Source organism: Gouania willdenowi, chromosome 22 (genome assembly GCF_900634775.1).
Source record: "Gouania willdenowi chromosome 22, fGouWil2.1, whole genome shotgun sequence".
Classification (NCBI taxonomy): Eukaryota; Metazoa; Chordata; class Actinopteri; order Blenniiformes; family Gobiesocidae; genus Gouania; species Gouania willdenowi.
In genome coordinates this window covers 17,578,906-17,604,012 of record NC_041065.1, presented here as the reverse complement: position 1 = coordinate 17,604,012, position 25,107 = coordinate 17,578,906, and the positions used below count along the sequence as shown (strand labels likewise).

The window sequence follows — 25,107 nt, the reverse complement described above, 5'->3', positions numbered from 1 at the left end:
TTTTTTAATACATTCATTTAGGCAAAGAAACAGTCTGCGCTCTGTGAAAGCATCACTCCAGTACGATTGAACCAGTACACCACACCATTGACCAGCAGCAGACGTGTGGGCGGAGTTTCGACATTTCTCAGTTTGTTATTTTAGTTTGGACTGGAGATTACTGTAGTCATGTTGTAGAGTTATTCAAGAAGATTTACAGTTTTGTACTTGTAGTTTAGAGCAGTGGTTCGCTAACTTTTTGTGGCTCAAGTAGCCCCTTTGTCCTATTTCTGAATTCAAGTACCCCCTTTGTCTGAATACTACATTTTGCTTAGGAAACTATTTAAAAATAACAATAGAGCATAATGATGGAATTCATTTTTTCCATCATTTTTTTTATAGAATACATTTTTGATCATGTTCCAGCTCAGCTATTTTTTTTTAATTGCATTTTAGTGGAAATAGATTTATGTTTGACAAATGCAAAGTATAGAAATACAGTTGTTTAAGATTATGTGTTGATTAAAAAAAAAATAAGAATGGGCTCCTGAGCCCAACGTTGAAAAACACTAATTCAGTGGCTCCTGAATAGATTTGTTTCTACAGTTTTTATAGTTTCCGCTCACATCACGCCTGTGGTGAGACTAAGACTGACACTTTATTTGTTGATTTTCCACTTTCTCTCTCTTACTCAAGTACCCACTGTAGTGCCAGTGCGTACCCCTAGGGGTACATGTACCCCCATTTGAGAAACACTGGTTTAGAGGGTGGACGTTGGGTGTAATGGCCCTGTATAGGGTTGGGGTCAATTACATTTTTCAATTACAACATCTTCAATTATCCAGGTTCAATTACAATTCAATTAACAAGCATTTTTTTATTATTATTATTTTTCAACCAATTATGTTCTCAATTACTAAAGTTCAATTACAATTTCACTAACTTTTATTCATATAGCGTTGTGATGATTGTATGCGTGTGTGTGTACAATGTTGTTTTATCATCTTAACTTTTATATTTTTGTGCACTGATTATAATATCTAATGTAAAAGCCTGACTATGGACAAGAGTTTGAATTTAGCAATAGCGTGAAACTCTTTGTATAAAACATCAGTTACATTCACAGTATTGTTACTTTGTCAAACTGTATCGTCTCTATTAAAAAACAATTCTATTTTGTCCAAACAAACGCTTCTCACGTGAATGAATGTGAAAATTCACTGACAGGAAATGGGAAAAGTTAATATGAAACATTTTAATATTTGTTAACTACATACGTGTAAGCCATAGACCTGTTTTGCATTTAATTAAATTGCAATTGACAGCTTATATTGAATTTCCAAGTCAATTATCCTAACTCAATTACAATTCAAATATGATTACAATGGCGACAGATTTTTAACATTACAATTATAATTATAATTATGCCATAATTGTATTTAATGATCAATTATGCAATTACAATTATAATTGACCCCAACCCTGGCCCAGTGTCCATAGAGGGGCTGGAACATGATTGACGCCAAACAGAATTAAAGCTTTTAAAGTATGTGAGAACATTTGCTGTCTTCACCTCAGTTTTTGTCCATTTATCACCACAAACGGAAACAGGCCAAACCCCACTGAGTGCATGTGGAGCGTACGCACACACGGAGCCAACATCTGAGACGCAAAGTGGACTCACAGCGTTAGCAAGTGCACTACGGAGTCAGGGAACGTCAACTGTTTTCACGCTTCCCGCTCTGACCTTTGTCCAGAGCTGAAAGTCTGGCCTTTATACAGTCGTTGGACATGCATACGGGAGTCTGGGACTCAACACCAGCAGCTCAACACTTGCTTTCAAACCTAGTGAGGCAGAAAAGGATACAGTGTGTGTGTGTGTGTGTGAGGAACAGATGTGTGTAACCCACTCTGCAGGGATGTGACGTCGCTCTGTTGTTCCCCATGCTCTTACAGCACCGTAAATCACTTGTGACATAACCAAACAGCAGCGGAGGGTTTTCCCCATGCTGAGAGACAAAGATATGCTCCCCAAAACACAGAACCAGTGATCTCTGATCAGAACCGTCAGGGAAGATGTGAAGGGAAGGACGTATAAGATGTTAAAGAACAATAGAATTACGTTATGACTGGCCTATATTTACTGTTCTACAATGGACTGATTCTGCTTATTTAATAAGGGCACTATTAGGGGAACAGATATTTTAAGCTTTAGCTACTTCAGGCACGTACTCTCTATATCAGGGGGGCACTGCTTGTTATTAAATCCAGAAGAGTTATTAGCTGGAGACGGGGATGAGATGTTCACCACGCTCTTATTTTGGCGTTTGGCTACAGCAGGAAGTTTGATTCTGATCAGATGTGTTTTGTTTGTACAGTTGAATCCTTGTTAAAAGGAGCCTGAATACGCATGCTGTTAGCTTAGCTCAGTTTTGCTTAGCTTAGCTTAGCTCTGAGGCCAAACTGTGCTGGACTCTGGTGACGCTCTGTGTAGTTGTGCAGCTGAGCTTGTCCAGTTTGTTCCTGCCTCCCAAACGACAGTAAAACATTATAAAAACATAGAACAACAATAATTTAAACAAAACAAACATAAACAACTTTTGCTAAGTTTTTTTTTTTTCCAAATGCAAGTGACGAGGATTTCTAGCAGCAAGCCGTGGCCGCCCCGACTCGAACAAGGCGGTGTCGACAAATGTCTAATCTGTAAATGTAAAAGGTTTGCACCAGCTCGGCCCTCGGGGTCCCCTTTGTGTCCACGCTCTGTCAGTTTCTCACTTTGAGGGGACTCAAAGAAAAGATACAAGGGTCCGCCACATGACTCCTCCTTCACCAACATCCTTTGTGTTCCTTGTCCCACAGTGCACCTCTCTCCCTCTCTCTCTCTCTCTCTGAGGTGAGAGGTGGAGGCAGGGGGCTGATGGGAGAGTGGTGGGTGGATGGGGGGGCGGGGTTAGGCGAGGTCAGATGCAGGTGGAGGGCTGCGCTGTGGGCTGCTGTTTACGGTTCCTCAGACCTCCGGACTTGTCCTTGTAGCCGACGCACATCTGCTGGGAAACGTCAACCAGCGCACTGGCTACGGCAAGACCTGCACGCACACAGGAGGGGAATGTACATGTGAATTAAGATCAAATACTGCACAGAAAGACTTTCATAGATACAAAAATCAGCAAAAGGTGAATACAGTATAATAATCACTGTGTGTAAACTGTAGTGTTGTGTTCAACACCACACTATCCGAGACCAAGACTTGCCCGAGACCAGAATGCACCGAGACCAAGACAAGACCAAGACTTTCGGGAGCCGAGACCGAGCCAAGACCAAGACCGAGACAAGCCGAGACCATAAACATTTTTTTTTTTCAATTTAAAAAAATAAAATTATGACAAGGTTCAACAGTTTATTTTAAATACATCTGAAGGACAAAAAAGGTGCCTGCAAAAAATTTACAAAAATATTAAAACTACTACTGCTACTGATAAATTCACGATTATTCTACATATTTGAAAACAAGATTTTTATGTCAGCTGAATGTACAGCAAGTGTTTAAAATCATTTCTACCAAGAAATAATGATTCTTGATTCTGATTCTTTGAGTTGTGCAGGTCAACACGTCACAGATTTCACAAGATCATTTTTTAGTTTGAAAAAGCCTTTACACAGGTTATTTTATTAATTCACATAGTTGATATAGTTTAATTTGGTTGCTGTAATATAACTAGGATATTCAATTAACAAAGGTTTCCAACTGTAACTGTAAAAGTGAAACTTTCTGAAATAAAACTACAAACAAGTTGTCATCAGTGTAAAAAACAGAGCTACAGGTAGATGTGAAACTAAATAAAACAAACTCAAACCTGGAACAGTCATGTGACAAATCAATCAATAGTTCTTGTTGAGAATTATTATTATTATTCTGGATACAGTGGAAACAGAAACTATAAAAAATATTTATATTGTGAACCTGTTTATATTGTAGGGGACATATTATATACATAAATGTAATTGGAGTCTAAAGACGTGAAGTGTTTTTTAGTTTATGTAGCTTCTAAATCACCACCAGACTGTATAATAGGGTTTTTAGATGATCCGTTTGTCATTTGGGCTGAGGATCCTTATAATCTAACCTTTATCATTGTCTCTGTAAATGGATCCTCCTCTACACTTTACTCTTCATAAGATAAGAATCAAATGTGTGTGTTTGCAGCTTTGTGAGGACTGATATTCCCACACACAGGTGGTAGGAGCACAGGCAATAATTAACTTGTACCACACTTCGTTAACATTTATTAATACTCTTTGAGCAACAGAATTCCAATAAAGTGCACGTTTTAACCATTATGGACAAATTTACCGCAATCAAGTAAACATAGCCGACGGCAAAACAGATGCTCCGAGGGGAGCAGCATTGAGCACTGGATCACATGATCAGCCACAGGCTGCAGCTAATAGCTCCACTGATGATGGAAAAATGGGTTCAAGAGCCTGGAATCGTCCAAATGAGGAAAAAAATAAATAAATAAATAAATCTAAGTTCACCATAACACTGACCTTTCCTTGGTTGTTTAGAGAGGAACGGTGATTCCAGCTGAAAACAGATGTTCAGTGAGCACAATGAACGGCAGCTTGAGGATTTGAAAACGACATAGCCGGATGAAAAACAAGATGAGACCCCCGAGGGCTAATGGGGATGGTCAGAACACGGCTAACGTGATTCCAACAAAGGCTGCTCAGAGGAACGCTTTGCTTGGACTATGAGGTCATTAATAAAGGCCTGAGGCAAGCTGCTGACTGAGGACTCAAACCGTGGAAAAAGACACACAATGCAACACAAGAAAGAAAAAATAAGTTATTTCAAGGTAATTAAGGGAAACAAAAGGCAGGAAAAACCAACTTTTGGAAGCTTATAGGTGTCCCTCAAGACCGTCTTGGGACAAAAGATAAGGAAAACATTAGGTGGATAGATGCGAACTGAAAGACAGCGAGTGATGCAGTGGAAGATGAAAGAAAAGACCCGACTCAATTCTCAAAGCCATCAAAACGTTGAGAGAAAAGATGGAAGAGTAGTGGAGCATAGGGAGGAGCAGGGACAGACACCAGGCTGCATTTGAAATCTAGACAAGACGTAAAGATAGGAGGCATAAATCAAGGAGGAGAGCGACTTTGCATTGATACTGCTGCAGTCCTCCTATTAATATAGAGAGAATGCCACATGGATGGATAGACGGTGAAGGAAGGGAACAAACTGGCTGCAGCCTCGTTTGACCGCAGAGGAGAGAGAGATGAGGCAGAACAGGGAAACCAGAGGAAGCAGCAGTGAAATGAAGGGAAGCACAAGGGCCTGCTGGGCGGAGCCTCTTTAAAAACCAATGGGTTCATGTGAAACTAATGAAGTGAGACAATAAACATTTTGGTAACCTCGGATCTGGCGTGTTTATCTACTGGATACAACAAATTCTGACTTTCTTCAGACATGAAAGATACTTAAAGTGTTTTTTAATTGCAGTTTTGATGGAGTTTCTAAAGATGAAGGAGGACAAATGAACATTTAAAGCTACTTTTCAGTCTAATGAGCGATTCCCTCATTAGGATCAGAAAGGTTTTGTCACACAGTTATTGATGCTCTAATCTTGGGCTGCAGTAAATGATTCTTTTAGTAACTGATTAATCTATTGGTTTTTTTCTCGCCGTACAACCAATTAATCAAAATTGCACATTTTGCAGTCTTTACGCTTGTTCATCTTATTTTCAGCACCAGATTTAAGTGACACAACTATTAATTGTACAAAATCACACAAACTCGCATGACTTCTTACACAGATATTACCCAAATAGAAGTCTGATAAGTAACAATGAATTCACCAATAAAACATAACATTTGTGAAAGCAAAGAGACAAAAGCTTTACTTTTTTGGCTGTGTAAATGTGCAATGCTTGTAGCTAAGTTTTATACCAATATCATATCCAACCAGAAAATGCAACTGCCTTGAAACGTTCGACAAAATAACAGTAAGTATTCTTTTCATATTTTTTCTAGTTTTTTTCATATCTTAACATATGAAACATTATGTTGTGAAACATTTGAAATTAGAGGTTACAGGTTATTCTGTGCCTCGGAGCCAAATACAGCAGAATCATCCATGGTTGAATGCATCACTCAAGCCAAAACACGTCCATTCACTCATGATCGCTTTAGTTTTATATGTTATTAAATTATGGTCATTCATATATATTAATGTATATAAGTCCCTCCTTCCTCCAATAGACCCCTATAGGACCCGGGACATCGAGATGTTTCTGAGAAACTCCGGATATCAGCTTTAAAGGGTTTCACTTTGTCTCAAAAACAGGAAGTCGAAGCCTATTGGCTGGGCGCACTCGGTGATCGTTTCCATTTGTATAGGGGTCTATAGGACGAAGGAGGGACTTATATACATTAATGTATATGAATGACCACAGGCAGTAGACCATAGTAAAAGTCTAGTTAGGTATTTTTTCGCATTTCAAAAGAATCATACATAAACATAGATTTCTCAGAAACTCCGGAAATCAGCTTTAATCACCCTTTAAAATGGCTGAAGATCTTTGCCATAAGATTTTGCTTCTAGGCTACAATACATTTGATTGAATGTCTTTTAAAGAATTTCTGACAATTGTTTAGGTTTAACATCTTGTTGACTTCCTTGCAAGGCGGCAGAGACACAGGATAGACCTCACAGCTGTCTCCTTGGGCTAATACTTGTGCGTCTTCGGGTCGACTCCCTGAGTGTTTAATGTGAGGAAGCAGAAAAAAGACCAGGAATGGGATTCTTTATAAACACTGTAGTGAACTCACTGTTTAAGAACCTTACAAACTGGATTAAAGAGACCACGCCGGCTTGCAACACCACACAAAAAATGCTTCTCGTATGGGAAACGATACATCGTGGATGTTCACATATTGGGGTGGTCCTAAACCGTACCCCTGTGATAAACATGAGTTTAATGTATTGTAGTTCGAGACTCTAATTCGGCTGGAGCAGTGAACTGGCAACCTACATCGTGGGCTGGGATAAACTGCAGCTAACATGGACCAGAGGAAGGATGAAATAAAGGAAGTAAGTGTTGCATGTATGAGACCATACGACAAAGTCAGGAATAAGCTCTTCAGGAATACAGCTTTGACTAAATCCTTTGAACAACTTTCAACAATCCAAAGATTACTGATTAAATATAACTGGATAATCAAACACTGGGAACACATCCTGAAGCTGTTTTATCATTTGTGAATAGAAATGTATGTTTTTGATTGCATTACAGAGAGAATTTTACTCAATGCCCCAACAATCACAGGCACACTTTACCTCAAGCATCAGTACATGATACAGAGGAAAGCAATCGGATCAACCAAAAACTGTTACAATAGCAACAAGAAATCAAAAGAAACAGAAAGAGGAATGAAGATATCAGTGGAAGAGCCTTACCAGACTGTCCTGGAGGAGGGATGCCGCCGGTGCCTCTGGGTAACCGAACAAAGATGGAGAGCACAGCAGCTTTGTTGCCAAAGCAAGGCTCGAGGGCAATGGGTTTCGGGACGGACTGCAAGAGAGACGGAAAAAAAGACAGAGGAGAAGAAAACGTATTACACATCACAAGCCTCCTAAATCCTGATCAACACGCAGCACTGTCAAAGACGTGGATGAGAGAGGCTTTGCTGCTCCTGTTTGTGTCAGCAACCAGAAACCAGTAGAATCACACACTATCCCGGGCTGAGACGCACACACTGATCCACAGGCACAAATCCACACTGTGCACTATTTCATGACAATACCACACGTGTGCAGCGACTGAATATGGAAGAGTCGTGTGTGATCTGCTTCTGACACACACACCTCCTGCAATATTGATGAGTTTACCAAGACAGATTCAGATTTTGAAAACTTTATTTTTGATTCTTTTATTTAGATCGAGGGTTTATGAAAAATCACCTGCAAGATAAATTTCAGCGTACACTCTCACTTTGCATTTAAAGTTCCTGAGCCGGACATGGAAAGTGGGCCATGGAATGGTTATACACATAACCAACACACATTCACACTCGCCTGCACACACACACACACGAGCCGAATCCTTTCCCACGCCGCTCTTTATACTCCTGAGAGATGAGTTTAACGGCCAAAGTGGCTGCAGTGCATGGATCCAACACACCGTTTTCCCACCCACTCACAGAGGTGTGTGCGCGCACATTTTTTTTTCACCTTTCCCTCACAGCCTGGCACACACGCACAAAAAGGTAAGCACATGCACGGGAAGCCGGGCAGTAATGATATTCAGGCTCCGACCCATTTTACACATTTACGCCTCGCTCCATCTCTCAGGCTTACCTTTCCTACCAGCAGGAAGCACAGGCTGTCACACAGGCGTGCACAAAGTCACGGAAACCTCCGGCTGATTGTAAAAATGAGGACACTGCATTTGTTAATGCCCCTGCAGATGTGTGCCATTAGAGCATTTGAATATGGTACAAAATGGAGGGACTTTTAACTCTAATCTCTGTGTATGTGTCAGTGGAGGCCTTAAGTGTGTAATGCACTTGCGTGGAAAAGTTTTAAAAGGCTTTAAACTCTCTGATGAAACATGATGCTACCTGCTGTTTGTATCCCTGACATTTCTAACACAATGTGGCTTGTTTTTATCCTAAAAAAATTGAGCGTATCGCTGGATTAAAGTGGTGAAAATGTCAAATTAATCCATGGGTTGCTAAAAAAAAAAGGTTTGTGTCGTATGCCATTTGTGTTTCTAAATATTAATCGCAACAATTTATAACAATTCACCTGTGGTGTTTCTTTGGTAAAATTCAGCACGCAGATATTGAATGCGTTTTTTCGCTACGCCACAGATTAAAAACAAACTTTTAAGTTCACCTCAAACCTATTGGAGGCAATGAGGAACTCTGAATGCTAACCATTCACATGTTCTCTGGCTCTGCACAAAGATACAACCTTTCTGGGACAAAATTATTCAGACTCTTCACGAGATTTTTCACTGCAATATTCCCAAAGACCCTCGGATAGTTTACTTAGGCCTGATACCAGAAGGCATCATTCAAAAGAAGGACGTCTATCTGCTTAAAATCCTGATTCTGGCTGGTGAAAAGGCTATGACCAGGAACGGAAGTAAACCTGTTGGTTATAGTAGAAGAAATTCTTTCTATTGAAAAACTGACATTATTTAAGGAACAAAGAAAAGACTTGTAATCAGCTGGGATAAATGGACTGACTTAAAAAAAAAAAAAAAAAAAGGGTGATTGATTGTCCAACACACTACTTGTAACAATTTGTATGAATATTAACGTGAGGGTGGTTTTGTTTTACTTTTTTGCCTTGTTCTGGTTATTGTTGTATGTCTTTCTCAGAAAATTATAATATTATTATTATTATATTATTATTATACATCAATTTTATATAGCGCTTTTCTGGGTACTCAAAGTCACTTTACAATGAAGGGAGCAGTGTATGGGGTTGGTGCCTTGCTCATGGGCATCTCGGCAGTGCTTGAGAAGTGCCCTGGAACCTCTCCAGCCACCAGAACAACTTTTTGGAACGTACTGGGACTTGAACCGGCGACCCTCCGGTTCCCAACCCATGTCCCTACGGACTAAGCCACTGCTGTCCCAATAAATAACAAAAAGTAGAAAAAAATATATATATATATATACATACATATATATATATATATCGCATCAGATTTCTGTACCTTGAACTTGTTTCACCAACTTGCTGTTCTACAAAGTTTCATTGTTATTAGTAGATGGTTAAACTAATAACAACTGATCTGTAAAGTGTGAGTTGCTTAACAAGTCATTAGTAAGTAGATTAATAATAGCTTATTCATGATCTATTACTAATTCATAAGGTATAGATATAAATCATTAACATACAGTATAGATTTAATTTATAAATTGTTAACTTAACAGCTTGTAAGTTAACGATTGTGTCTATAAGGCACAGTCATAAATCCTTAACTGTTAGAAAATATTCAACAAGCAATTCATAACTCCTTAACTAACAGTTTATTAATGATCTATTAACTACTTAAAATGGATAGTTATTATAAAGTGGTACCAAAGAAGGAAACAGCATCATCTAAATAATTAACTAATGTTGTAAAAGTAGATTTTAGCTTGGTGTGTTATGCTGCTAGTTCGCGCTCTCTCTCTCTCTCTCTCTCTCTCTCTCTCTCTCTCTCTCTCTCTCTCTCTCTCTCTCTCTCTCTCTCTCTCTCTCTCTCTCTCTCTCTCTCTCTCTCTCTCTCTCTCTCTCTCTCTCTCTCTCTGTCTCTGTCTCTCTGTCTCTGTCTCTCTCTCTCTCTCTCTCTCTCTCTCTCTCTGACTTTTGTCCCAGTTGTTGTTGGTGGCCCAGTTTCGTACACTTTATGCATATGCATCTCCCATTGTCTCAAAACATCTATAAAACATAGATTTTATCTTTTTTACCTTGTCTGCATATCAAAGGTCAACACTACACAGTGCAATCTTCTTTGCGACAGCTATGCATGTTTTATTATAGCAGTGAAACAAATACATTGATTTTATTGCTTTATTGTGAACATCATCATCCCTCCCTAAGGACATAAAAACAGAGGGCAGTGTCACACCCTGGTGAGGGAGAAAGGAACAGGGAAGAGAGAGTTAGGGTGGGACAGTGGAAGGAGGACTTGGCTATTTTGGTTGCGCTGAAATTATAATGCGATGCTTCTATTGTGCATATTGTGCTGTGGGGTGTAATCTACTGAAATTATCTACTCAACCAGTCTGATAACGTAACATCCTGCTCAACTATAATGATAGCAACCGTAACAAGTATAAGGCATTACATATGGTATTTAGAAAACAAGATTATAAAAGTCAGGAACTGTCTAGAGCACATGCAAGAAACTATGATAATAAGTCTGATGGAGGACGAATTAAAACTGGTGTTCAATGTTAATTTATTTGAAGGTAATCTGTTCCTTTTGAAACATTTGTGTCTTTTTTTTGTTTATTTATTTTGCTTTTTACAAGTTACACATTTAAACAGCAGACTCGCATCCCATGGAGCACAAGGACTTGCTATAGTTTTTCATTTGTTATTTAGCTGCATATTAGCTTCATTTTATTGTTGTAATTTCATAGTCACAAGTTTAATCCTGGTGTCACGGTTTGAGTTTACCTCCGTACTGACATTCTCTTATAATCTCAGTACGTGACTGCTATGTACTGAGATGTACCCGTGTTGGATTAGCCATGCATAAAGATTGCTGTACTAATTTTAAAAAAATGCTTAAAACATCACATCAGTCGACTATCAATAAAAAGTCGACCAATGATAAATAAAAAAAAAAAAAAAGATTTATATGAACAGATTTATATGAAAACACATTATTGTAAAGTTACATTAGGTTAACAGTTAATTCATTTATTGCAATTAACTGTATATCATAATCAGGTTTTTTTGGAAAATAGATTGCCCATCTATCCTTTCTTTGTGGCATTGGAACATCTCCTGCCTCGTATATTGAGCAGTTGTACATTTTTCCCCAAGAAAAGGAGCCATTCAGCCCTCGTCAAATAGCATTAGCTTTGAAATTGGATTTTCAATCTCAGCACGACGGAAGTAGCAAAACTCAGCGGAACTAGCATTGATTCATTTTAAGGTGCTTTCACACCGAACGCGACTGAAGTGACTGAAGCAACACGATTACATTAAAATCAATGTAAATGACGCACCTCAAATTATCTCCCCTAAAGCGACGTAACGTGTAATTTGAGCGACCAGGTCGCGCTTGACTTCGTCGCACAAACTTGAAAAACCTGAACTTTTCAAGTGACTTAAAGTGACAAATCCCTCGTCCTTCACTGTCTGTAGAGCGGAAGCTGCAGCCCCTCCCTGCTCCCTCCTGCTCCAGTGCAGACGGCTGCTACGGAGGCTGTACGACTTCCTCAATTTATCGGGGCAAAATAAAGCGGTTACAGTAACTTCTGGAAAACCACAGTAACTCCTGATCATAACACATCGCGTCACTGGAGCAATGAAGTGTGTGGAGTGACCATAAAGCACGACTATGTGCAAGCGACACATCAGGAGAGATGGAAGCAACCGCAGCGCTGAGGTCACGTTCGGTGTGAACGCACCTTTAGGGTAGTGCGAATGCTCGAAATTAATCTCAGTACGAGGTAAACTCAGACCGTGACACAGAGTGAAGCTCTTTTTCAGTTGAGTTTTGGTTTGGATTCTGATCATGTTTTGATTGTTGTCAGTGAGTTTGGTTTTCTCCCCGTTTCTGCGTGGGTCATCTTCTCGTTTACAAAACCCTCTGTTTTGTCCGAGTGTAAGTGCAGAGAGAATGCTTGGGATTTTTCACTCCATCTGCGTTCTCTCAGGTGAAGCCCATCTTCTTGATTACCCTCACTACTGAGGGAGTGTTTGAAAACAGAGTGTCGGTCAATTATATGGTCTTCCCCGCCTTTTTTTTTTCTTCTCCATTTGGTTTTTGAGTTAACTTATCAGTAAGTACCTCTGTTTACTGGTGTCCTGTATTTTGTTGGTTTTCAAATTTTTCATTTTTTCATTAAGTGGATATTTACTTTGAACAAAAACCCTTGCCTGCCTCCTCCTAAACAACTTACACTTCATAACCCTGACACTTTGTGTCTCACTATAACTATGCATTAGGTTGTTTTGCCACTCTGCACAGCTTTGTTTATCCATTCCAGCTTTTTTTAAATGTGCAGAAATACAGAAGAAATGACTCTTTCTATCAATAACTCGCTGAATGTCGTGCATCGACGAGCCTTTACATCGAGCATAAGGCAAGATGAAACAATTTAAGTTAAAACACCATGAACAAAATTGGTTCTTGCATCCGAGCAAGAATAAGGTTTTTAGGCGGCTGTGTTTGTGTGTGAACGTTTGGAGTTTGCTTCAATTTTCTGCTGTGTTGATCTTCGGCGCACACATCCAAGTAGCTGCACAGCCCCCCCACCACCAACCTTAGAGCTGACAGGGGTAATAGTTCGAATGCAGACAAATAGGCTCGTAGTGGGAGAGACTCCCCCAGTTAAAACGGCGGCAGTTAGAATGAGCAGAGGGAACATAAACACCCTAAAATAAATACTCGCACACCAATCTCTGTGCTATATCTGCCTTCAGCCTCCCATCTGACACAATGGGACGACAAACTCCTGAGGTAATGCTGATTAAAGCAAACAAAAACAAAAAAAAGATGGGTTAAGGAGTTGTGTTTTTTCCTCGCCTTAGTAAGCGACCCTTCTTTTTCTCGTCAAGTTGAATTTATTTGAATCGAGCCTAAATTAAGACAAAAGACTCCCAGAGGGCTTTGCTGTCTGTGCAAGAAGTGACCTTTGATCCCGACAAGGAGAATTTAGCAACGTGTTCATCAATAAAAAGACAGATGGAGGGTGTTTGAGATTTTTCATGAAAGAAAAACATTTTCTTTTACTCTTCGCAGTTCAAATTTGTCCGTCTCCTCAGCTTACTTATATGGGAGATTTTATGCAGGCTACAGGGAGCAGTTTAACATCAACACGGCTGTAAAATAAAATGATGATTGCACCATTTATCGAGTAGCCTAAGCGGCTGAGAGAGGAGGGGATGGAGGATTACCCCCACCCCAGTTTTACCTCTAAAATCCTTAGAATGGTGTCCCACATATAAGTTAATCAACAAATTGATATTATTTTTTCATTTTGAAGATATTTTTTTCATAAATAGCAATATTAGTTGCTTCTGCTAAAGAATATTTACTGTATATACAGTATCTGTCAACCGACAGTTAATACACCACCCTTATTTTCAGTTTGCATGAAAAGAGTCATTACTGTGATTCCTGGTCCGGTTTCATTCCTCATTAAAAGTGTTTTCTTTTCATGTTTCAGTTACTGAAACCATCATTACTTATTCCATAAGATTTATGGTTAAGAAAAAATGTTCACAACATGTGTAAGTTGTTATATATACCAAATTTCCTTCGTACATTTTTCCTCCTACTCACGACTTTCTCCTGACGCCCATGAGGTCCAATTATAAAATGACTGTTAAGACAGAATAAAACAAAATGTTTACAAAGGACGATCTTTTATCTTCAAATTAAAGACAGCAGAATTATGAACACTCAGGACATCATAGCTAATAGTATAGTTTTTATGGTTTCAGCCAAAAAACTAAAAGACTTAATCTTGGGGAAACAGTTGCATCTTATGCAACTGCAACTAGCGCAGCCAAACCACTCTCTTTGCTTTGTGATATGTAATTACTGGATTTCTCTACTGCAACTGTTTCATTCCTTATAAAATTAAAACAGTTGTTGGAGACTATAGTTAAAAACTGTTTACAGGCTGTTAAAGAAACTACAATTTCCCTCTGGTGAGACCTTAAGGCAGCGCCTTCATAATCTCACATTAGGCAAATAAAAGGAAGCCGTTTCTCACTTAATTATAGCAAATACCATTATTGTCTCATCAAGCCACAAAAACCCATATATTCATTATTGCGTTGGGAGATGAGTAATGACTCAATAACAAGATAAGACAATAAAGTGCTTTTTCCATATAAGGAAAATATTCTCGCATTTTCAGGCCAAAACATCATTATATCACACTGGCATGGAATGCTAAGGAATGGGAATAAAAGCTATTGACAACTGCTCCCATGCAACATTACCAGGGACAATATCACGCTTGGCTAGATTTGCACGTCCGTTTCTTGATACACGAGAAAATGAAACAATTATTTCGGCCTTGCCAGGAGAGGACAAACATAAGTTGCTTTGCTGGAGTCTACAGGTTTGTTTTTTGCCATCAGGTAAAAAATATTGTTCTCTTCCAATTGGAAAAAAAAAAAAAAAAATGAGGAAATAACCGGACAACCTGTACACGGCGAGACTTTATGAGGAGGAATAAATAAAAAAAGAAAGCAAAAGACTGACAGCTTTTAATTTCACAGCTTAGAGCTGTTGTAAGACTCTTCTGCCAAGTCGAATTTCCATGGCAGCAGCTGCAAGCTGCTCTCAGTTCCGCGCTTGTTTACTCGCTTGTTTCTCATTTTCTAACGTCAGCATCTTATATTCAAACTCAGGAAAGAAAAAGAGCCGGTAATGAATGTGTTGTAGGAATAGATAGGCTTCAAGACAAATGTATGGAGAGGTTGCTGATGGTTTTGTATAAATCTTGAGTGAAGCTCAGCAATCTTGAGCCTGACCGAAAGCCGATGCTGGTATTGTGGTTTTTTAAAAAAGCCCATATCCAATGTATCTGTCAATAGCCGACATGTGAAATAATAACACTAATATACACAAATTCATGAACACAAAGTCAAAATATGATAAAAGGTAAGGAAGCAAAAAAAAAACCCTACTAAATTAAAATCAGGTACTTTAATTAGTAACGCAGCCACCGATAAATAAGAAAAGACAAACTTGTGCAAACTGTATTTCCAGAATACAATGTAAAAAATATCAAGAAGTGAAGTTGTAAACAGTACACATGGATGAATAAAAAAAAAAAACTAACTGTAAACTATGAACTATTGAACTTAATCCATGCACACATTGGATTTTTGGTTTTATTCATTTAAAACCAGAAACAGGAAAACGAAAAAACCAAACAAGCAGCATTTTTCTGTTAAAAATTAAATCTGGTTCTGTTTGTGTGATATTTGGATATTAACGGGGAAACTAGAACGAGAGCTTTACCACACAGAACAACCGACAAACGGACTTTTATTCTGCTGCGTTTGATAAAAATGATCTTGTATCATGTTGTCCACCTCACACTGATGGCAGAGGTGTCATTTGTGTGTTGACGTTTTGTTCATAAGTTATTCATGCTGTAAGTCCGTGAATATCTGCCAACTTTACCCAACAGTCTTACGGTCCAAATAGTATCCAGATAAACTGGTGACTGGGCAGATTTTTGCGCCCAGTCCAGACATAAAAAGAAGCAAAACATAAGTCACATTACTGGTGAATTGAAACGTTATTAATACATAAATAAATCAAAACCAAAAAATGGATGTTACGTAAAACATGTACATATGTGGAACCAGAGGTGGTGTAATGAATCTACTGTAATGAATCTTTCTTGTGATCAACTTCTGTGTGTGTTGACGGCTGCTGCATTTTTACTGCCCTCAAAAAAGCTGTAATGTTTTTTGCAAAAGTGTCAAATGGTAGAAGTTCTAACATCTATTGTTCCTCAGACCAGCCTCACAGTCGATAGTCAGTCACCAGTTTATTTGGATACTATTTGGACCATAGCAACGTGAAACAAAACATAAACGTAAGCAGCTTTTCACTTACTAAAACACATCCACAGACTGAATGAAAACAGGAGCAGCACCAAAAAAACTGCTAAAATAAATCCTAAACAGTCCTATTGTGTGTGAAGACCTGGTCCAGGACCTGGGAAACGAGGTGCAGTGGACTTCAGTTCTCGCTTTAATGTCCCCGTAAAAGTCACGCAAACAGAACATGTTTTTTTAAAAAAAAAAAAAACAAAAACAAAAAAACAGAAAAATGCTGTTTATCTGGTTTTTCTGTATTTCTGTTTTAGTTTTAAATCAGAAAAACAAAATAACCACACTGTTTATTTGTTATTTTGATTTGGTTTTAAAACAAAATAACCAAAGAGCGAAGGGTACACGGACTGAACTTCGCACAGTGTTGGAATCATTACAGCTGATTCAAAAGTGGCAGCTTAACATGCAGAAAACACAGCACAGAGTCCTAGAATCTCCACACAGCAAATCACATTTACAATGATCTTCAGTGGTACAGCCACTATTAGATCAACTGCAATATGTGTTTGCGCGTAATGTCAAAGTTAGCACAAGTATTTACGCACACAAACCTTTAGTACATACTGTGCTTCCCATTGTGATATAGAAATGTTTTTTTTTACACCCTTTGTTGACAAGCAGCAATGTTCATCAACACGTCTCGTAATTGAAAATTCAAAAATTGCATCGCTTTACCTTCGTACACAAAAATTGCAACCAACACATTTTATCTTCAAAACACGTCCTTTTTGTTTTTAGCATATAAATTAACAGGAAAACAAACACCTTGAGAATTTTAATTATCCCTTTCTTCACACCCCCTCTTTTAGCCAGAAGGAGATGTTCCCCAAAGGTAGTGTCTGTTCCTGTGCTTTTCCTCAGAGGCTGCATGTTAATAACATTTCCCAGCAGACACCTTTGTTTTACAGCCCTCCCACAACTTCCCCCTGCTTAACCTCTCTCGTCAAAGCGACTCCGGAGAGCTATCTCGAATGTCCAGGCAGAGCGCCGAAAGGTTTTGTTAAATTACCTCCAGTAATTAGCCCAGCACACATGATGGCTGCTGAGCCCACATTCACACACACGCGCACAGATAAGTGCAGGCTCTGCTTTTATCCTCTGCATCCATATGTACTTCAGCATTGGCCAAAGGGGAGCTTCATCTGCTAATACTTTTATACTAGCGCACCAAGTACACACTTTACTTACATTTATTCATCAAAAAACACTTCAATTTGTGTTTTCTTGTGTAGCTCCTTCAGTCTTACGCTATTTTGTAGATTCAGATCAGCGTTCACATATCAGGTTGAGGTCACATCAGGGATACTCTGTATTTATCCTGACATAGAAAATCTATAGAGACAACATTTAAATCTGACATTTTAGTGCTTAGTTATTGCCATCCAGTTCCTTGGACTTTATGTTGTTATTCTTAAGAAGACCAGAAACATGGACTGATTTGGACGTTACAAAATCACACTTTGTAAATGACGGTGGGTGCAGTATTTGGATGCCTCTATCAGCCATCTTACTACAGATTCAAGCTGAACAATGAAGACACCTAAACATAGCAGTCTACAATCACAACGATTGGATGCCTTTAACATCATAAAACCAGTTGGAGTTACGTGTAATGGAGCACTTCTATGAGTATCACTACGTCACAGTTTGACAAACATGTCGACCTCAACATGCACGTGTTTTAAGTGCTTTTTGTTTATTATGCAGCTTGCAAATCATCTCTCATTGCTAATAGAAAAAGTTACATATAATAGTCTTTAAGTTTATCTGTCTTTGATATTTAGGTTGAACATCCCATTAAATTACCGAACACATGCTACAAACCCAAGTGACCAAACTCTGCAACCAGTACTACAAATACCTGAATATAAGCTTTCAGATAGTCTTGGTGATTTGTCAGTTTTGCTTTTTCAGAAAGCATTAAGCTCCTGAAACTCCTAAATTAAACCAGATCAAAAAAGTTAAAATGTACACTCTTTAATGGTACATGTTAATCTCTAACATCTTAAAAGTATAGAGGATGATTTTCCCAAAGTTTAGAAAAGAAACACGCTCTCCACATTTTTGAAAAAATGCACATGCACAACACTCTACCTGCCCCCAAGAGGGAACGCATATTATACGAGTGCGTGATAGCGTGCACGAGCCCAGTTTTCCCTCATGCACAGCTCTGTTTACAATTTGGTGTCGGCATCGCTCAAACAAGCTTACTTACCCGGTGAGAACAGCGAGCTTCAATAAATTACTGAAACCGTAGCTCACAAGACACAAACACTTAAGGTGCGTTCATACGGAACGTGACTGTAGCGACGGCAGTCACTTCAATCGCCCGTGATGAGTCGCTTGAACATAGTGGCGCTTTTTGGTCACTTCATCGCTCCAGTGACGTGATGACCAGGGAACAGTGTGTGTGTGTGTGTGTGTGTGTGTGTGAGTGTGTGTGTGTCTGCCGTATCATAGACATCGCCGCTTTTACAGTTTAAATGATCAACTTACGGGGTTACTAATGGATGAGTTCACGCAGAATGTCGGCTTATTCAAAAAATTAACCGCTTTCATTTTGCCCCGGTAAATTCAAGAGGTCCTGGCTGCACAAATTCGCTGTAGCCGTCTCAATGTCGCGGGAGGGAGGAGCTACTGCCTCGGCTCTACAGACAGTGACGGCCGGGGAGTTAAGTTGCTTAAAAAGTTCACATTTTTCAACTTTGAGCGACGAGATCACGCTTGATATTAATTCTTTATTGTAAAAGCTGCCCATCTCTGAAATAAACAGAACTTCATCATCAGCAAACTTGTTGTGTTACGAGGGTGTTATTTTACCTGCTATCATCTGAAAATTACAATGAAAAAAAATCATTTTTTGTGAAATGTGAATTTGTAACATCTAATATTACAGATTAATAAGACCCCGTAGCATGCATATATCATCAAAAATCTCATTTTTAGTGTTTTTTCATTTCTTTCTTTTTTCTTTTTTCCTAATGCCACTAATCAGATATAAAAGCAGGTAATCAAATTTGCACAAAAAGTGTTCTAACCTACGGAATGCTTTGGTGCTACTAAAGTTGCTTCATGCCTTTCCCCTCCCTTCCCTTTCTTTTTTCGTATGTGACCATTTTCCCGACAGTATCTATGAATAAAAGCAGTGCACAAGGCGTCACAAAAGTAATGATCTGCCTGTGATGCCGGGGCAGGGAGCTCCATTTGGCAGAAGCCGAGTGAATATATCTCATCTCCTGAGCAAGTTTTGGACTTCCCATTGAGACTATAAACAACTTTAATGATCTCCAGCTCGCCGTGTGGCACCGAGGCCTCCCATACTACTCCAATTGCTGGTTTTAATGCACTGCTGATAAAACAGCTTGGAAACAAGGGAGGAAACCTGCTCTGAGTCGCTCAATCTGAGCGGGGAGTAGATAGGATAGTGTACCCTCACCGTCTGAGCAGGTGAAAGCAAAGAAAGCTGGGAGAAAAATCTAAATTGGATCTCTGCTCCTGCCCTGATGGAGAGGAGGCGGGCAAGCCCGGGAAGAAAGGAGGAGAAGCAGATCAGAGCTGGGAGAAGAAGCATTTAATGCAAAGATGGAGGAGGAGGTAGAGGTGAAGGGTGGGCTGATTCCAAAAGAAGCTGCATCTTTTCTTTTGCAACGCCTCAGCACAATATGCAAACACAGAACCCCAGCTGAGTACACACGGCACGCATACAAACATACAGGCACAAAAACCTGAGACAACCGGTGTAAGATAAAGCCAACAGAAAACCTGCTGACAACCGATAACATCAGTACAGGGTGAATAAATTAAAGAGGAAGACTCCAGTAAAGTGAGGGTGGTGTGTAGAGGAGATAGAGAGAGAGGAAGAAAGAAAAACGTCACATAAGAGCTGAAAAAGATGAAAAGTACAATTAAAAAGATTACACAAAGACAAATAAATAAGGATAAAAATCTCATTACAAACTAAATAATAAAGTCAGAAAAGTTATTTGATGAATTAAAGCCCAATGAACAAAAACAAAAAAGATGTAAAACGTGAAACGAGACAAACAGAATGGAGAAAAAAGAGGTGCAGGAGAAGGAAGAACATCAGAAGCTCCTGAACACAAAGAAAAGCAGAAATCAAAGACAAACGACAGTGGAAATGCTGGAAAACATAATTAACAGTAAAGAGCAGGGAGAAGAAAAATCAATATGGCACAAAGAGAAGAAGGAGGAAAGGTGGGAACATTCAAATAGGTGAGAAGAAGTGACTTAAGGACACAGTTTTTGTTCATGCAGCTGCTTGATTAGCTGCTGAACATCTGCAGGGAGCTTCCTGTCTTAGCTGGTAGCGATGGTGAGTTAGAGAGTTCTCTGTAATGCATGAGAAACTTCCAGAGCCAAGAGGCCCTGAGCCTCCACGCTGAATCTGCCGAGTAATTCTGCATTCAGGGTCATTCATCACAACGCGCAGTCACAGGGACGCGTGGTCGACAACATTCAGAGCTATACACAGCTCCTCCTAAAACATTTCAGCCCATCCACCTTCTAATAACTTCAACACTCTTCTCTTACCTAAATACATAATGCTGTTTTGACTTTTCTTCATTCAAATGTACTTTAAATCCAGCAAAATGAAGTATTTTTTAGTGTTGCATTGCCAACTTTATTTAGGCGCAACTGTCTGTAGGCATCAATAGACAGGTGGAAGAGAGAGTGGCTGGCTGAATGGATTGATTGATTTATTGATATATATATGGACAATATAAGAGAAGTCCACTTGGTGTGTAATACCATTATCCTCTCGAACAGCGTTTCCCAACCTTTTTTGTCTCATGTACCCCCCGAGGCCTCTATTCTGATTAGGAGAACCCCTTCATCACTCCAATTTAGTAACCTTTCTTGTTTTCTTTACATGTTATTAATAGCTTGAAAATGTCAACCTGTACGTTTAACGCATACTAAATATCAATTTTGTGCATTACAATTATTGTATAGCAGAGAATATATTTACCTCAGTTTTTAGTAATGTGCAGAACACGTTAGTAACAATTAGTAGGATTTTAAGGCCACAATATTGTTTATTTCATTAATGCAGTTTATTGTCAACATGTGGAAAAGCTGTTGGATGAGCATGTGCAGTGTCTGAAATAGTTTCCAAGTACCCCCTACAATGTGTTCAAGTACCCCTAGGGGTACACGTACACCTGGTTGGGAACCACTGCTCGAGAACATAGAGTCTCTAAGGCAGTGTTTTTCAACCTTGGGGACCCATGTGGGGTCACCTGGAATTTAAAGGGGGTTGCCTGAAATGTCTAGTAATTGATATATACCTTTTCAAATTAAAACACAATCTTAAACAACTGTATTCCATAATTTCACTTTGTCAAATATAAATCTAGTTATAATAATAATAATAATAATAATAATAATAATAATAATAATAATAATAATAATAATAATAATAATAGTAAAATGCAGTTATAAAATATGTGAGCTGACACTATAACAAGCATGATTAAAAAAAAAGTAATTCTGTCTCTCGGGTCGCCGGACATATCAAAATGGGTTCACAATCCCACAAAGGTTAGAAACCACTGCCCTAAGGCAAGGCAAAGCCTGAACAAGCCCCCGGTATATCAGTGGGCCACACAAACATGATCACAAACACCAAACCAACAACATCAACTCACCAACTGCACTAAGGTACATGTTTTTAGACTGACAGGAAACTGACCTGAACAATCCATACTACGGCAAGTACAAGTGAGAGAGCATCAATCTGGGGATATAAAATACTTCTATATGTCTGCATTGATGCACAGGATCTTGCACAGAATAATTAAAATAAATGTCATTGAAGGCTACCATCTTTGTGCAAGTTACCACCTTTTAATGGAGGACCAAACCTGCCAAAAGTATAAATAAATAAATAAAATGTATATATAAATATTGCAATAAATAAATAAGAAGAACGAATAAATAGATAATTCAATGTGTAAATAAATTAATAAAAACTGGTAAATAAATGGGACATAAATAATCCATCCATCCATCCATCCATTTTCATACCCGCTTATTCCCGTTTAACAGGGTCGCAGGGGTCTGCCGGTGCCAATCTCTGGGGTACACCCTGGACAGGGCGCCAGTCCATCACAAGGCAACACAGACACAGACAACCATTCACTCTCTCATTCACTCCTATGGGCAATTTAGAGACTCCAATCAACCTTACAGTCATGTTTTTGGATTGTGGGAGGAAGCCGAAGGACCCGGAGGAAACCCACGCAGCACGGGGAGAACATGCAAACTCCACACAGAAAGGACCCAAGTCCACCCCAGGGCTTGAACCCAGGACCTGCTTGCTGTGGGGCGGACGTGCTAACCACTAAGCCACCACATTTATTTATTCACGCATTTATTCATTCTTTATTATTTATTCCAATATTTATTTATACATTTATTTTGTTATTTATTTATACTTTGACAGTTTTGGTCCTCCATACTTTTCAGACTCCACCTGTTACCTGAAAGACGCCATGAAAATGAAAGGGAAGCAATATGAAACAGCCCCTACACAGAATGTTAAAAACAGAAGTGACAGAAAAATGCACTCTATACAATATATATGCATATACATGTTCAATAAATAATGTTTTAAAATTCTTAGACTTTTTAGGAAATTAACCGAAGGGAAAATATTTTCAAACAAAAACTTCCCCCACAGTAGTAAAAGTACTCGGCTTCTTTACCTGCATGAAGCACTTCTTCCCGACTGACACACCAGACCTCCAGTTTCTCCTTACACCAACAGATGGTTCAGTTCAGCAAAAAGAGGCAGTTTTACTCAGAGAATCATGACCATTAGTCTCCTGACTCTGTTTATTTCACATGCAGCCAACATTTCTTTTGAGTGGGTGTTGATTTTCTTTTTTTCCAGCAAAAAAAAGTATCTCAACGTGTATCTTATTTTCAAGCATAGTTTTACTCTGCGATATATTATTCTCATCTGCATGTCTTTAACACTGAGGTTAACTGAATTCATTCCCATTAGGATTCACAGGCTAAGCACAATAAGTGGTTATAACTGGACCGATGTGCTCTGCATCTCATTGGCAGCCCACGTTCATCAGCATCTGTCTTTGGCAGTGACCCTCATTAGGTGTGGCAGAGTTGTTTGAAAACTTCCTCCTTCTTAGTGACTTCAGTCATTTGCTGACAGCTTATCAAATCCGATATCTAATGATGGAACTAGTATCCATCAATTCCAAAACGAGTACCTCGCTGCCGGCGACCGCCTGAGGACTGAGTTCCTACTTGTAAAAAAATGAGTGATTCTGGCAGTGATGGATGAATCGTCCTCGCACAGACAGAAAATAAAAAGTGTCACGGGATTGGCTACAGTTTCTGTCGACAAAGGTCGGGCTCACCTTGACGTTCCCTCCTATCAAGTCGGGTGGCTCCTCGTCCGTCTCCAAGGCGACGTTGATTGTGGCAAAAGGCCGACTGGCCATCTGCTGCATCTCCCTCAGCAGTTGCTGCGAAAAGAATACAAAGACGAATGTGAACACAGACGCTTCAATCGGCTGCTCATCGCGCTGTGAAGAGCATTAGCCTCTCCACGATCTCAAGTCACACCTTTGTGCTTTAGGATTCCATTATCAAGCATTTATAAAAGAGAAAAGCTTATTTAGCCAGCCTGGCTATCTGTACTAGTCCTTTTTATGTAAAAACACTGCCTGTGGTTCCTAACTCTCCTAAAATTGTGCTTGTGTACACCATCATCAAATCAACACATTTATCGAAGTTGCACATTTTCAAGAACACAAGACGTTGCAAAGTGTTTTCACAGAAGTGCAGAAAACAATTACAAGACAAATGGACTTGATGTATATAGTGCTGTTAATACCACCAAAGTAGACCCAAAGCGCTTCACAGCATCCTCCACATTCACACAGCAGTAGTAACAGAGCTGCAATGCAACACACCAACTGGTTCAGTGTCTTGTACAAGGACACGTTGACATATAGACAGGTATAGCCTTGGGATGGAACCCCCAACCTCTCAATCAGAGGACGACCCTTCTGTCACCCAAGCCACGTGGAGGACAGGAGTTTATGGACCTTATTTCTGAATGAGGGTAGGATTGAGCAGGAGATGAATTGGTGGATGGGAGCGGTTAGTGTGGAAAATACAGGCTCTTAACTGGTCTGTTGTGGTGAAGAGAGCGCTAGGCCAGAAGGAAAAACGTGTTTGCGTGTTTTTACATGTATCGGCATCGGTCGATGCGCGCTGATGCGTTCGCCGATCCACTTTATTAACAGAGCGGCTGCCACAGCCTGCTACGTGTTGCTGGGACAGAGGCTGCAGAGCATGAAGCAAGCTCTTCAATCCCAACGACAGGTTTTAAACTTTCAAAAGCATCTTTTAACTTAGCGGTTGTGTCGCAGGTTGTAGTAACGAGCAGCTGGCTGAAGGTTTGGCTGAGTGTGTGTGTTTCTTTCCCCTCTCTCGCTGCTTCTCACTCAGTGCTGCGCTGAGAAGAAGTTTTTAACTTGAGAAGCAGTTTACTACTTGTTTGAATATTTATTCCTGTTAATGTTGATGCAATTTAGAACAGAAACTTAAACAGCTTGTTGCTTAATGCGCATCTGACATCACGGTATTTCCTCTGCTAATTTATGTTCTAGGGTTGTGTTGGAATAGACTATTATTCATGGTTTATATTGTGTTTAATACTATATTTATATACATTTATACTCAATAATCCTGTTAATAAAATATATCTTCAGTCAGGTCAACTTTTGTCAAAGCTATTTTC

General features: G+C 39.3%; 1 protein-coding gene across 1 annotated transcript in view; it reads right to left on the bottom strand.

Annotated features, from left to right (window-relative positions):
- Window positions 1-457: 457 nt before the first annotated feature.
- The window catches only part of atrn (attractin), a 174,846-nt gene continuing 150,196 nt past the window's right edge, over window positions 458-25,107 (bottom strand). Inside the window, exons 27-29 of the mRNA XM_028437841.1 lie at window positions 23,717-23,824; window positions 7,440-7,554; window positions 458-3,064 (exon numbers count right to left, since the gene is read on the bottom strand). Coding sequence (XP_028293642.1) covers window positions 2,940-3,064; window positions 7,440-7,554; window positions 23,717-23,824 — 348 coding nt within the window. The 3' untranslated portion in view covers window positions 458-2,939. The remainder of the gene's footprint in view (window positions 3,065-7,439; window positions 7,555-23,716; window positions 23,825-25,107) is intronic.